Source organism: Triticum urartu, chromosome 1, assembly GCF_003073215.2.
Source record: "Triticum urartu cultivar G1812 chromosome 1, Tu2.1, whole genome shotgun sequence".
Lineage (NCBI taxonomy): Eukaryota > Viridiplantae > Streptophyta > Magnoliopsida > Poales > Poaceae > Triticum > Triticum urartu.
Window position 1 is genome coordinate 237,977,275 of NC_053022.1, and position 12,944 is coordinate 237,990,218.

A 12,944-nucleotide genomic window follows, 5' to 3' on the forward strand; every position below is an offset into this window, starting at 1 on the left:
ACCGCTGATACGAGCGCGCGCCGATGTTCACCCTGATGACTTACCTGCATGTGTGCATAGATGAAACGACCGCTGAAATGGCGGCGGCATCCGTTTTGAACGCGGTCTTCCGCCCTACTCTTTTACTTCTTCTGATAGAGGATGTCAAATGACCGCTCGGATGGGCGCGTGCGCCCGTTTGGAACGCCGTCAAATTCTCTAGAATTTTTCTTGTCTCCACAAAGGTTTCAAACAGCTGTTGAAACGAGCGCTTGCACCCATTTAAAACGCAGTTGATCACTCTCATGTCTCTGGTTGTTTTGCGTTGGAACCTCTAGCAAGCCATACGACCGCCCATACGACTGTTGCAGTCATTTTAAAGGTTGCCTTTTGATCTGTTTCTTCCAAAACTTTTCAGGCATCCAGACATCAATACAACATATAATTGAACTTGCACATAGCTAAGAGGGTGTTTGGATCACTAGAGACTAGAGACTAGAGACTAGTAGTAGTCACCTTTAGTCAGTAAACCTCCAAACACCCCTGACTAGTGGGTGACTAAAACTAGTTTAGTCCCTAGTCACCCCACCCCCAACTTTTACTGACTAGAGACTAGTAGTAGTCACCTTTAGTCAGTAAACCTCCAAACACCCCTGACTTTTACTGACTAAAGTCCCTCTCTCTCTCCTCTAATTGGTGGACATTTAATACTGAGACATTTAATGCTGACTAGTAGTAGTCACCTTCCAAACAGGGCCTGACTAAAAACTTCTAGTCTGACTACTACTAGTCACATGACTAGAGAGTATCCAAACACCCTCTAAGCCTTCATTAGAACAACTCTTCCAAACCTATTTCTTCATAAAGAACTTCAATCACTCTTTTTATTAAAACAAAAATAAAAACTTAGTTGTCTACTTTATTCGCGTAGGTTGCCTCCCATGAAACGCTTGTTTTCGGTCAGTAAGCTTGATCATAGTGGTGATCAAGGTGGTGCAAACACACCGAAACCATAGCTTCTAGCATTCACGATGATGCCTTCTCCTGTGTAAGTCTTTATTTTCTTTTTCCTGGGGAAATGTCTCACAAAAGGATCTTTAGCTGGTAAATCAAATATTACATTTCCCTCAAACACATTTTATCACAGCTTTGATAGTCCTTAAAAAAGGTCTACGAGCATGATGTAGGGTATTACTCTTCAGAGGCATGAACCTAGGCAAATTCCCCATACGACCTCCGATTTGTGACTTCCTACTATGCCAGTCACCCTACTCTGCACCGTCATCCTCCAACTCCGACGTGACAACGACCGTCTCCATCGGTTCCATCGTGGCGGTGGACGGCGAAACGAGTGGGAACTGGGTGCAGCGCAACGGCTGTCAGGGCAGAGAGCATGGGAAAGGGCGAACTTTCGCACGAAAAAGTGGTGGAAATGTCCCTTTGCGCAGGTTATGCCTAGGTTCTAGCTGGGTCTGGGGTGTCGCGCGCCTACGTGGCTGGACGCTCACAAACCTTCTCCATCTTTGTTTCTGTCTTGTTGGAATTCGGATGTCCGGACAAGTCCACAAAATTAGTGTCTGGGCCATACTGTCCAGACGTTTACACAATGTTTGATGCGCCGTGTTGGAGATGCCCTTATCTGTCTTTGCTTTCCGTTTTGGCCATCCAGTTCAACTTCAGCCCAAAGAAACGCAAAAGGAAAACACCATCCTAAAAATGGAAAAAATGAAGACACCGCCCAACGACGGGAACCGGAAAGGCACCCCTCCCGTTTTTCCTCTCTCCCTCCTACCAAATTTCCGTCTCCTCGCGCGCGCGCGCGTGCGCCCGCCTCCTCCCGGCTCCCCGGATGCACGCCATGGCCGACGCCGGCGGGCCCCCGCTCAATCTCTGCCCTCTCTGCGGCCACCCCACCACCAGCACCATCTCTGCCTCTCGCCCATCGTCTCCGCCATTGGCGGCTACGAGGCCGACGCTGAAGAGGAATTCACCACCAGAGGCGCCGCCCGCGGTGGTGCGGGTGGAGATAGGTGACGAGGCGGCGGCACTGCGGGAGGCTCTGGCGCGGCAGCAGGCGGCGCTGGCGGATTTGCAGGCCGAGCTGGATGCGGAGCGGGGCGCGGCGGCCGGCGCCGCGAGCGAGGCCATGACGATGATCCTTCGCCTGCAGCGGGAGAAGGCTGAGGCCATGATGGAGGCGCGCCAGTTCCGGCGCTACGCAGAGGAGAAGATGTCACACGACGCCGCGGAGCTCGCCGTCCTCGAGGAGACCATCGCCAAGCGCGAGGCCTCGGTGCGCGGCCTCCAGTCTCTGTCACGCCTCAGCGTCGCCAACGCTGCATCGTTGCATTCCACCCCGCGAGTCTCCTCCACGCCGCGCAACCCGTCCACGCCATCGACGGTTGGGGCCGGCGGCTATTACCCACCGTTGCGGTGCTTTAGTAGCCGCTTTAATGACCACCCGCCGACCGCGTCGGAGGCGGACGTGCTCGACATGCAGACCCCGCGCGACCACCTCGCGCGCCTCTCCAACCGCGTCCAAATGCTCGAGCACCGCGCACCGCCCACATCCACCACTACGCCCATCATCCGCGTCGCGCCGGGCTCCACCTTCCCCCGCAACCCGCGTCCATTCTCCGACACTGACAGCCTTGACTTCTGCGACGGCGAGTACTTCCCGGACGACGACTGCGGCGCCAGCGATCGGGTGTACACCGTGGACGCCATCCACGGCCGCGGTGTTCCCCTGGTCGTGCCAGAGGGCTCCATCTGTGGCGGCACTCCGGCCGGGAGCGAATGCTGCGCCGGCGGGCCGTGGGGGGAAGACGAGGATATGCGTCGGCTCAGCGCGCGCCTCCAGGCGCTGGAGGCCGACCGAGAGACCATGCGCCAGGCCATCATCTCCATGGGCGCCGAGAAAGCGCAGGTGGTGCTTCTCAAGGAGATCGCGCAACAGCTGTGCAAGGACGCCCCGCCACCTTTGCCGGCGGTGACCGTGGGGCAACATTACTACAAGGGGGCAGCGCCACCGGCCGTGACCGTCACTGTACCACGGCCGCAGCGACCGATGGTCATGCACAGGATGGTGCTCAAGAGCCAGCCCGCGAGGACGCCATTCTTTTCTACTGTAGTCAAGGTAATATAATCTCGTATGATCTCATTTTAAGAGCAGTTGGGCCTTTCTCTGCATACATCGCCCCCAATTCAAACATGGATTTTATCCAAAAATAACAATCCGAAAAAGATTTCAAACATGAATTACTTTGTGAATGTGAATAGTTTATCAGATAGGAAAGGACTCCACTATAAATCCGATGTCAGACTTTTTACCATGGCAAATTATGTTCTCCGTCAATGGCAAATTTAGTTGGTGGAAAATCCGTCTCAGTTCATTTTTGTATTAGAAAATTGTTGGACTTGCTAACAAATTTGTCATTATCGCACCAATATAAATTGCCATGTAAAACATCATATTTGTCCGGTCTAAAAATCTGACGTTAGTTTTTAGAGAAATGTCTAACAGCTCCCGGGTGCCCCTACACCCTTATGAACAGTAAATTCATGAAAAATTGAAAAACTATCAAAAAAATCTGAAACTTTCAGGGATCAAAGATTATCAAAGGTTTGATGTTCCTGCAAAGTTTCAGCAACAAATAACCTTCGTGGAGCCCTCACCAAAAAAACAAAATCACTGCTCAAAAATGTACATAAACTTTGAACAATGATTTTGTTTTTTTATTTGAGTGCTCTTCGAATGTTATTTTTAGCTAAAACTTTGCAAGATCGTCAAAAGTTTCATGATGTTCGATGTCCCAAAGTTTCAGATTTTTTTTTTGATTTTTTTGAATTTGTTTTGAATTTACTGTTCATAGAGGGTGTAGGGGCACCTGGGTGCTGAAAATCATGTCTCTAGTTTTTAAGTGTTTCCGATAGGAAATGGGTGTAGAATATTGTTTGCCGTACTAGATAATTATAAAGTGGAGTAATAAACACAAGAGTTATTATTGCTTTATTTTCGTAATTTTTTGTATCTTGAAGATTGAGTAATTGTTGTGTCATTACTTATCCCTGCCTAATTCTCATGATGTGCTAAACAAGGAAATAAGAATGGAAGTAAAAATATATTTGGCAGCATAATTCCACAAACTCCCAATCATCTACCCATGGGTTACCCAATGGTGTGTATAAGTCATATTATTTACTCAGCTTGCTGGTTGTGAAATAGTTACTGCTCGCACATCTATACCCGAGAAGTGCAAGACCTTCAGAGCGAGTAGTATCATAAACTCATAGCGCATCATAACATTTTAGTAGTATACTATATTGTCATTGCATACTATCATAGCCTAGTATCATACACATCATTTTTTTTCATAGGTGGCGATATATGATATCCTTATAATACAATATCGTGAGGATCTAATATTGCTTACGAGGAAAAATCATTTGTGTAAATGAAGTATGGTTAAGTGCCATGGATTCATCATGTTTTAGCCTTTTAGGAGTTAATGCCATTTTACCTTTTTAGAATAGTAGCCACGTATTTCATTACACAACAAGGGTTACACACAACATACACGATCACTCTCCCGGCAATACCACAACACTGGGAGACATGTGTATATATTAATATTTTGCACAAAGGACTCTGGAAGTAGAAGAAAATATAAAGTTCACTCTTGTAGAACCTTGTACACTGCTAAACCGCCATCCACCATAGGACTATGGCGCCGCCGTGGCACGACCCGATAAGTAGGGGAATCATCGCCACAAGAAGATCTATAGGAGCACCTTTTGTAGTGAATGCTGCTTTTCAGCCGATGAACCGGCCCACTGCACATGATGGAGCCGAGAATTTTTGGCTTGTTGGCCTGGAACCTTCCCCATGTCGCTAAATCCCGACCATATCGTTTTCGTACAACACAGTTGGAGAAGAACAACATCGCCACCTGGGTGGTATGTCAGATGCCACCACGGTATAGAGATGGACGAGATGAATGTGACTCCTCCTGTTGTCGGTTAGAGGACTACCAAATTGGACGAGAAGCAGAGACAATTTATTTGAGGTGGTGTCGTCCCTGCCCTCGATGTGACCCTATCTACACATCAAAGTTCAAGTCAGGGGTCCCCACCCCCCCTCTTCTTGGGGGAGGTGGACAAAGGGGCCAAGAATACCCGGCCTCGCTAATGAAGGGAGGGGAAATATGTCACCACCCTAACCATCCTTGTAGGAGGCAGCGGAAATCATGGGGGATCTACAAGTTTATGTTGTTTTCATGAATGAAGTGTGTGACAAGTAATACGATCATCCATTAATATTTTTATATTATATGGAATTCGATGCAAGTTGCAGTCTGGATTTGAAGGTTGGTATTCCCTGAGAATTGCCAGGCACTTTGTTTTTCTGATAGCCAATTGCTAAGGTTGGATTGGCAACGTTAGGTTTCATAGTTTATGAACTATGTTGAAGCTTGATGTCAGTAATTAAGTTATGTTTTACATGTGTATCCATATTTGATCAGCATTAATCTGTCATTATTTTTGTTACAATGTGAGGACATTGCTACTTTGACCTTGCATCGATGTTGCTTGTTCGTTTACCTATTTTGTTCTGGAGAATACAAAGGTGAACATGGGTGCACGAGCACCCATTATAGAAAACATAAAAATCAAATATTTTTTTAGAAAATGGGTATCAAACTAGGTCGACTAGTCCACTCACATGTCAAGTTTTGCCAAGAAATACACCCATGGTATTCTTACGGAAGAAAACATAATTGGATCTCGAAATTACTTCAAACATTGCCTTTTATTGCTCTGGTTTTTTAAATTCTTTTCCAAGAATACCAAGAATGGCATTTCTTCGTGAAACGTCATACACGAGTAGAACACTCTACCATGTATCTTATAAAAAATATTCATATTTTATTGATTTTTCGAGTATCTTTCTTGATTTTACTGTTCATATGTGTGGAACCATCTTCCAAAAATCCGTGTCTGTTCTGTTCTCTCTTTTTTAGGCCCAGAAATAAAAGTACATCTTTAATATTACTAGAATTAGGGCATGCATTTACATTGGCTCTGTGATTTAAATTAACTCCTATTGGAATACATCTACATAAATTGATGCCACTTGTTTTATCTATGGATATTTTTTATTCATAGCTTACGTATTTTTTGTAGTTTCACAAGTTTAGTTCCATTATTGCTCTGGCTATAGCTATGTTTTCTTTGTGACTTTGATCTATTACATTACCAACCTCTCCATATTTCCTAGTAATGTATCGAATGAGAACTAGTCTTAACATGGGTAGTAGTAAATAGAAAACTTAGCATTGGATTGCCCGCTTAAGGCTCCAATGCTCATCAAATGCCCCCAAAAGTTCTAAGAAGTTATGAATACAAGGTTTGCTATAAGTTGGAATCAATGTATCCCATTTGAAGGATACTTGTTCTAGACTGGCTCTCCATTCTACCATAGCCTATTGTTAAACATGGTTGCTTTGAGAAGTATAGCAGCCCTTTTGTCAAAAGCTTTTTTGCAAATAAAACATAATTGCCTGATAATTCAAAACGGTGACCATGTTCATCTGCACTTGGTGAATGGTAAATTCAAAAAATAGCATTTTCATTGTGTTTGGACATTTGAGGAGCTCGTATAAAAAAATCAGCTCCGGATAGCTTCTTTTTCAAAGTTTCTCACACACCCAAAAAAAATCGCACGAGCCCTCAGATGTCCAACCACACCATGAACATTTGCACGAGCCTTCCAAGCATGAGCATCTTGGATGCCTAAAAGTTTCATATTTATTTTATTGTTTTACTTTTTTTAAAAAATTTACTGTTCACACTCAGGAATAATTGAGTCTGGGTGCGAAATAGCCGCTCTCATAATTACCTTGCTTTTGATCTCCTTGCAGTGGGTTACATCTATCGTCTCGTGGCGAAGGAAATCTTCCCGTATCAAGTGGGTGAAACCCTTTTTACCTTGTTACAGGCATTGCATATCTGACATCTTGATTTAGCTTTGGTGTTCCCGGCAAAGTGAAAATTATTTACCTCCGTGCTTTCATCAATGTCATTTTAGGTACCCTATTGGCCAATGCGGTAACAATGTTGGGTTGATGTTGCTACTCGACAAGTCCTCAAAAGCTGCAGGCAACGGGCATCATAAACCTCCCAAAAGGATTTAGATGCCATCAATCTTGAGTATATACGACTGATTTGTTTGTGAAAAACAAGGTGGCTTTCGCATTGTTGTCCCCCAATTCTTGGCGTGCTCTTTCACTGATCTTGCCTGATAATGTAGCTTACAAATGGAAGCCATCAATTTTTCTCGCTGTTTTTATTTTTTAAAGTGTTGTTGTTTTTGTTGCCATGATGATTCCTCATATGTTATACTGCCATATACCTTCGGTACAAAACAAATTGCGTAGTACACAGTATGCCACTAGTTGGGTAATGTACATGGTGTTTGTCAAGAATGGGCAAGAGCTAAGGCACCTCACCATATGGGAACAATTATAGTTTCCAAGTTAGCAATGTGTGGAACTATTGGTTCATTTTGTTTCTTTTAGGCAGTTAACTGGACCGCCCCATAGATGCATATCATACATAAAATGCAACAAATACCACATATTGTACATAAAGACTATTTTTTGTTTCTAACAAGGATGTCTCAACCAAATTAATTTTTCTTACTCCAACACATGTATGTGGATATAAGCTAGAAGATGTTTTGAGAGAAAAAAATGTAACCAGAAGCTTTCATATTTCCTTTATACCGTATCGATCATTTTGGATGCTTTTCATATCTACATTCACTCCATCCTATGGCTTAGGGGTCGGGGTCGAAGGACCTCATTTACTAAATCTAGAAGTTCCTCGTTTAGTTCCATTCAACATCCCTCCTCACTCATCTTTGGCAAATATTTTCCCGCGCTCCTCTAAAATCTGAAATGTAGAAATAAAAAGTTTAGATTAATGAGATATTAACCAAAAAGATGGATAATACGAAGGTAGACCACCAAATCATATTACTTGTACTTGTCTGGAAAAATATTTCTATAACATCCGATGGTCCTCCCAAATTCTCCAGACAAACAAATCAATTGTACCAGCGCATATGAACTCGATAAGAAGGCGACCAACACGGGCATGAAGAACATTCTCATCTTTGAATTTGGCTGTAGATGTTGGGGAACGTAGTAATTTCAAAAAAATTCCTACGCACACGCAAGATCATGGTGATGCATAGCAACGAGAGGGGAGAGTGTGATCTACGTACCCTTGTAGACCGACAGCGGAAGCGTTAGCACAACGCGGTTGATGTAGTCGTACGTCTTCATGGCCCGACCGATCAAGCACCGAAACTACGGCACCTCCGAGTTTTAGCACACATTCAGCTCGATGACGATCCCCGGACTCCGATCCAGCAAAGTGTCGGGGAAGAGTTCCGTCAGTACGACGGCGTGGTGACAATCTTGATGTTCTACCGTCGCAGGGCTTCGCCTAAGCACCGCTACAATATTATCGAGGATTATGGTGGAAGGGGGCACCGCACACGGCTAAGAAAACGATCACGTGGATCAACTTGTGTGTTTAGGGGTGCCCCTGCCCCCGTATATAAAGGAGCAAGGGGAGGAGGCCGGCCGACCCTATTGGCGCGCCAAGGAGGAGTCCTCCTCCTAGTAGGAGTAGGACTCCTACTAGGAGGGGGAAGGAAGTGGGGAGGGAGAAGGAAAGGGGGGCGCCGCCCCCCTCTCCTAGTCCAATTCGGACCAGGGGGAGGAGGCGCGCGGCCCACCCTGGCTGCCCTTCTCTCTCTCCACTAAGGCCCGTATGGCCCATTACTTCTCCCGGGGGGGTTCTGGTAACCTTCCGGTACTCCAGTTTTCTCCGAAATCACCCAGAACACTTCCGGTGTCCGAATATAGCCGTCCAATATATCAATCTTTATGTCTTGAGCATTTCGAGACTCCTTGTTATGTCCGTGATCACATCCGGGACTCCGAACTAACTTCGGTACATCAAAACTCATAAACTCATAATATAACTGTCATCGAAACCTTAAGCGTGCGGACCCTACGGGCTCGAGAACAATGTAGACATGACCGAGACATGTCTCCGGTCAATAACCAATAGCGGAACCTGGATGCTCATATTGGCTCCCACATATTCTACGAAGATCTTTATCAGTCAGACTGCATGACAACATACGTTGTTCCCTTTGTCATCGGTATGTTACTTGCCCGAGATTCGGTCGTCGGTATCTCAATACCTAGTTCAATCTCGTTACCGGAAAGTCTCTTTACTCGTTTCGTAATACATCATCTCGCAACTAACTCATTAGTTGCAATGCTTGCAAGGCTTATGTGATGTGCATTAGCGAGAGGGCCCAGAGATACCTCTCCGACAATCGGAGTGACAAATCCTAATCTCGAAATACGCCAACCCAACATTTACCTTTGGAGACACCTGTAGAGCTCCTTTATAATCACCCAGTTACGCTGTGACGTTTGGTAGCACACAAAGTGTTCCTCCGGCAAACGGGAGTTGCATAATCTCATAGTTATAGGAACATGTATAAGTCATGAAGAAAGCAATAGCAACATACTAAACGATCGGGTGCTAAGCTAATGGAATGGGTCATGTCAATCGCATCATTCTCCTAATAATGTGATCCCGTTAATCAAATGACAACACATGTCTATGGTTAGGAAACATAACCATCTTTGATTAACGAGCTAGTCAAGTAGAGGCATACTAGTGACGTTTAGTTTGTCTATGTATTCACACAAGTATTATGTTTCTGGATAATACAATTCTAGCATGAATAATAAACATTTATCATGATATAAGGAAATAAAATAATAACATTATTATTGCCTCTAGGGCATATTTCCTTCAGTCTCCCACTTGCACTAGAGTCAATAATCTAGATTACATAGTAATGATTCTAACACCCATGGAGCTTTGGTGCTGATCATGTTTTGCTCGTGGAAGAGGCTTAGTCAATGGGTCTGCAACATTCAGATCCGTATGTATCTTGCAAATCTCTATGTCTCCCACCTGGACTAGATCCCGGATGGAATTGAAGCATCTCTTGATGTGCTTGGTTCTCTTGTGAAATCTGGATTCCTTTGCCAAGGCAATTGCACCGGTATTGTCTCAAAAGATTTTCATTGGACCCGATGCACTAGGTATGACACCTAGATCGGATATGGACGCCTTCATCCAGACTCCTTCGTTTGCTACTTCCAAAGCAGCTATGTACTCCGCTTCACATGTAGATCCCGCCACAACGCTTTGTTTAGAACTGCACCAACTGATAGCTCCACTGTTTAATGTAAACACGTATCCGGTTTGCGATTTAGAATCATCCGGATCAGTGTCAAAGCTTGCATCAACGTAACCATTTACGATGAGCTCTTTGTCACCTCCATATATGAGAAACATATCCTTAGTCCTTTTCAGGTATTTCAGGATGTTCTTGACCGCTGTCCAGTGATCCACTCCTGGATTACTTTGGTACCTCCCTGCTAGACATATAGCAAGACACACATCAGGTCTAGTACACAGCATTGCATACATGATAGAGCCTATGGCTGAAGCATAGGGAACATCTTTCATTTTCTCTCTATCTTCTGCATTGGTCGGGCATTGAGTCTTACTCAATTTCACACCTAACACAGGCAAGAATCCTTCTTTGCTTGATCCATTTTGAACTTCTTCAAAACTTTTGTCAAGGTATGTGCTTTGTGAAAGTTCCAATTAAGCGTCTTGATCTATCTCTATAGATCTTAATGCCCAATATGTAAGCAGCTTCACCGAGGTCTTTCATTGAAAAACTCTTATTCAAGTATCCTTTTATGGTATTCCAGAAATTCTATATCATTTCCGATTACAATATGTCATCCACATATAATATCAGAAATGCTACAGAGCTCCCACTCACTTTCTTGTAAATATAGCTTCTCCAAAAGTCTGTACAAAACCAAATGCTTTGATCACACTATCAAAGCGTTTATTCCAACTTCCGAGAAGCTTGCACCAGTTCCATAAATGGATCAGAGCTTGCATACTTTGTTAGCTCCCTTTGGATCGACAAAACCTTCCGGTTGCATCATATACAACTCTTCTTCCAGAAATCCATTCAGGAATGCAGTTTTGACATCCATCTGCCAAATTTCATAATTATAAAATGCGGCAATTGCTAACATGATTTGGATAGACTTAAGCATCGCTACGGGTGAGAAGGTCTCATCGTAGTCAATCCCTTGAACTTGTCGAAAACCTTTTGCGACAAGTCGAGCTTTGTAGACAGTAATATTACCGTCAGCGTCAGTCTTCTTCTTGAAGATCCATTTATTCTCAATTGCTTGCCGATCATTGGGCAAGTCAACCAAAGTCCATACTTTGTTCTCATACATGGATCCCATCTCAGATTTCATGGCTTCAAGCCATTTTGCGGAATCTGGGCTCACCATCGCTTCTTCATAGTTCGTAGGTTCATCATGATCTAGTAGCATGACTTCCATAACAGGATTACCGTACCACTCTGGTGCGGATCTTACTCTGGTTGATCTACGAGGTTCAGTAGTATCTTGTTCTGAAGTTTCATGATCATCATCATTAGCTTCCTCACTAATTGGTGTAGGTGTCACTGAAACTGGTTTCTGTGATGTACTACTTTCCAATAAGGGAGCAGGTACAGTTACCTCGTCAAGTTCTACTTTCCTCTCACTCACTTCTTTCGAGAGAAACTCCTTCTCTAGAAAGTTTCCGAATTTAGTAACAAAAGTCTTGCCTTCGGATCTGTGATAGAAGGTGTATCCAATAGTTTCCTTTGGATATCCTATGAAGACACATTTCTCCGATTTGGGTTCGAGCTTATCAGGTTGAAGCTTTTTCACATAAGCATCGCAGCCCCAAACTTTTAGAAACAACAACTTTGGTTTCTTGCCAAACCATAGTTCATAAGGCGTCGTCTCAATGGATTTTGATGGTGCCCTATTTAACGTGAATGCGGCCGTCTCTAGAGCATATCCCCAAAACAATAGCGGTAAATCAGTAAGAGACATCATAGATCGCACCATATCTAGTAAAGTACGATTACGACATTCGGACACACCATTACGCTGTGGTGTTCCGGGTGGCGTGAGTTGCGAAACTATTCCGCATTGTTTCAAATGTACACCAAACTCGTAACTCAAATATTCTCCTCCATGATCAGATCGTAGGAATTTTATTTTCTTGTTACAACGATTTTCAACTTCACTCTGAAATTCTTTGAACTTTTCAAACGTTTCAGACTTATGTTTCACTAAGTAGATATACCCATATCTGCTTAAGTCATCTGTGAAGGTGAGAAAATAACAATATCCGCCATGAGCCTCAACATTCATCGGACCACATACATCTGTATGTATGATTTCCGACAAATCTGTTGCTCTCTCCATAGTACAGGAGAACGATGTTTTTGTCATCTTACCCATAAGGCACGGTTCGCAAGTACCAAGTGATTCATAATCAAGTGGTTCCAAAAGTCCATCAGTATGGAGTTTCTTCATGCGCTTTACACCGATATGACCCAAACGGCAGTGCCACAAATAAGTTGCACTATCATTATCAACTCTGCATCTTTTGGCTTCAAAATTATGAATATGTGTGTCACTACTATCGAGATTTAATAAGAATAGACCACTCTTTAAGGGTGCATGACCATAAAAGATATTACTCATATAAATAGAACAACCATTATTCTCTGATTTAAATGAATAACCGTCTCGCATCAAACAAGATCCAGATATAATGTTCATGCTTAACGCTGGCACCAAATAACAATTATTTAGGTCTAATACTAATCCCGAAGGTAGATGTAGAGGTAGCGTGCCGACCGCGATCACATCGATTTTGGAACCATTTCCCACGCGCATCGTCACCTCGTCCTTAGCCAATCTTCG

The 12,944-nt window shown here is 43.9% G+C and overlaps 1 protein-coding gene across 1 annotated transcript; it reads left to right on the forward strand.

The window, feature by feature from the left end:
* The first annotated feature begins 1,791 nt into the window (after positions 1-1,791).
* Positions 1,792-7,327, forward strand: LOC125527003 (myosin-binding protein 7-like). The gene is made up of 3 exons (XM_048691617.1): positions 1,792-3,115; positions 6,900-6,946; positions 7,067-7,327. The coding sequence occupies exons 1-3, from the start codon at positions 1,829-1,831 to the stop codon at positions 7,170-7,172; spliced, it is 1,440 nt and encodes a 479-aa protein (XP_048547574.1). The 5' UTR covers positions 1,792-1,828; the 3' UTR covers positions 7,173-7,327.
* The last annotated feature ends 5,617 nt before the right edge of the window (positions 7,328-12,944 follow it).

What these genes read in the sequence shown, in the direction of transcription:
- LOC125527003 (XM_048691617.1), top strand. Translation starts at nt 1,829, where the DNA reads ATGCACGCCATGGCCGACGCCGGCGGGCCCCCGCTCAATCTCTGCCCT. An exon ending in TCTTTTCTACTGTAGTCAAG is followed by an intron (nt 3,116 to 6,899) that starts GTAATATAATCT and finishes ATCTCCTTGCAG; the next exon opens with TGGGTTACATCTATCGTCTC. An exon ending in AGGAAATCTTCCCGTATCAA is followed by an intron (nt 6,947 to 7,066) that starts GTGGGTGAAACC and finishes ATGTCATTTTAG; the next exon opens with GTACCCTATTGGCCAATGCG.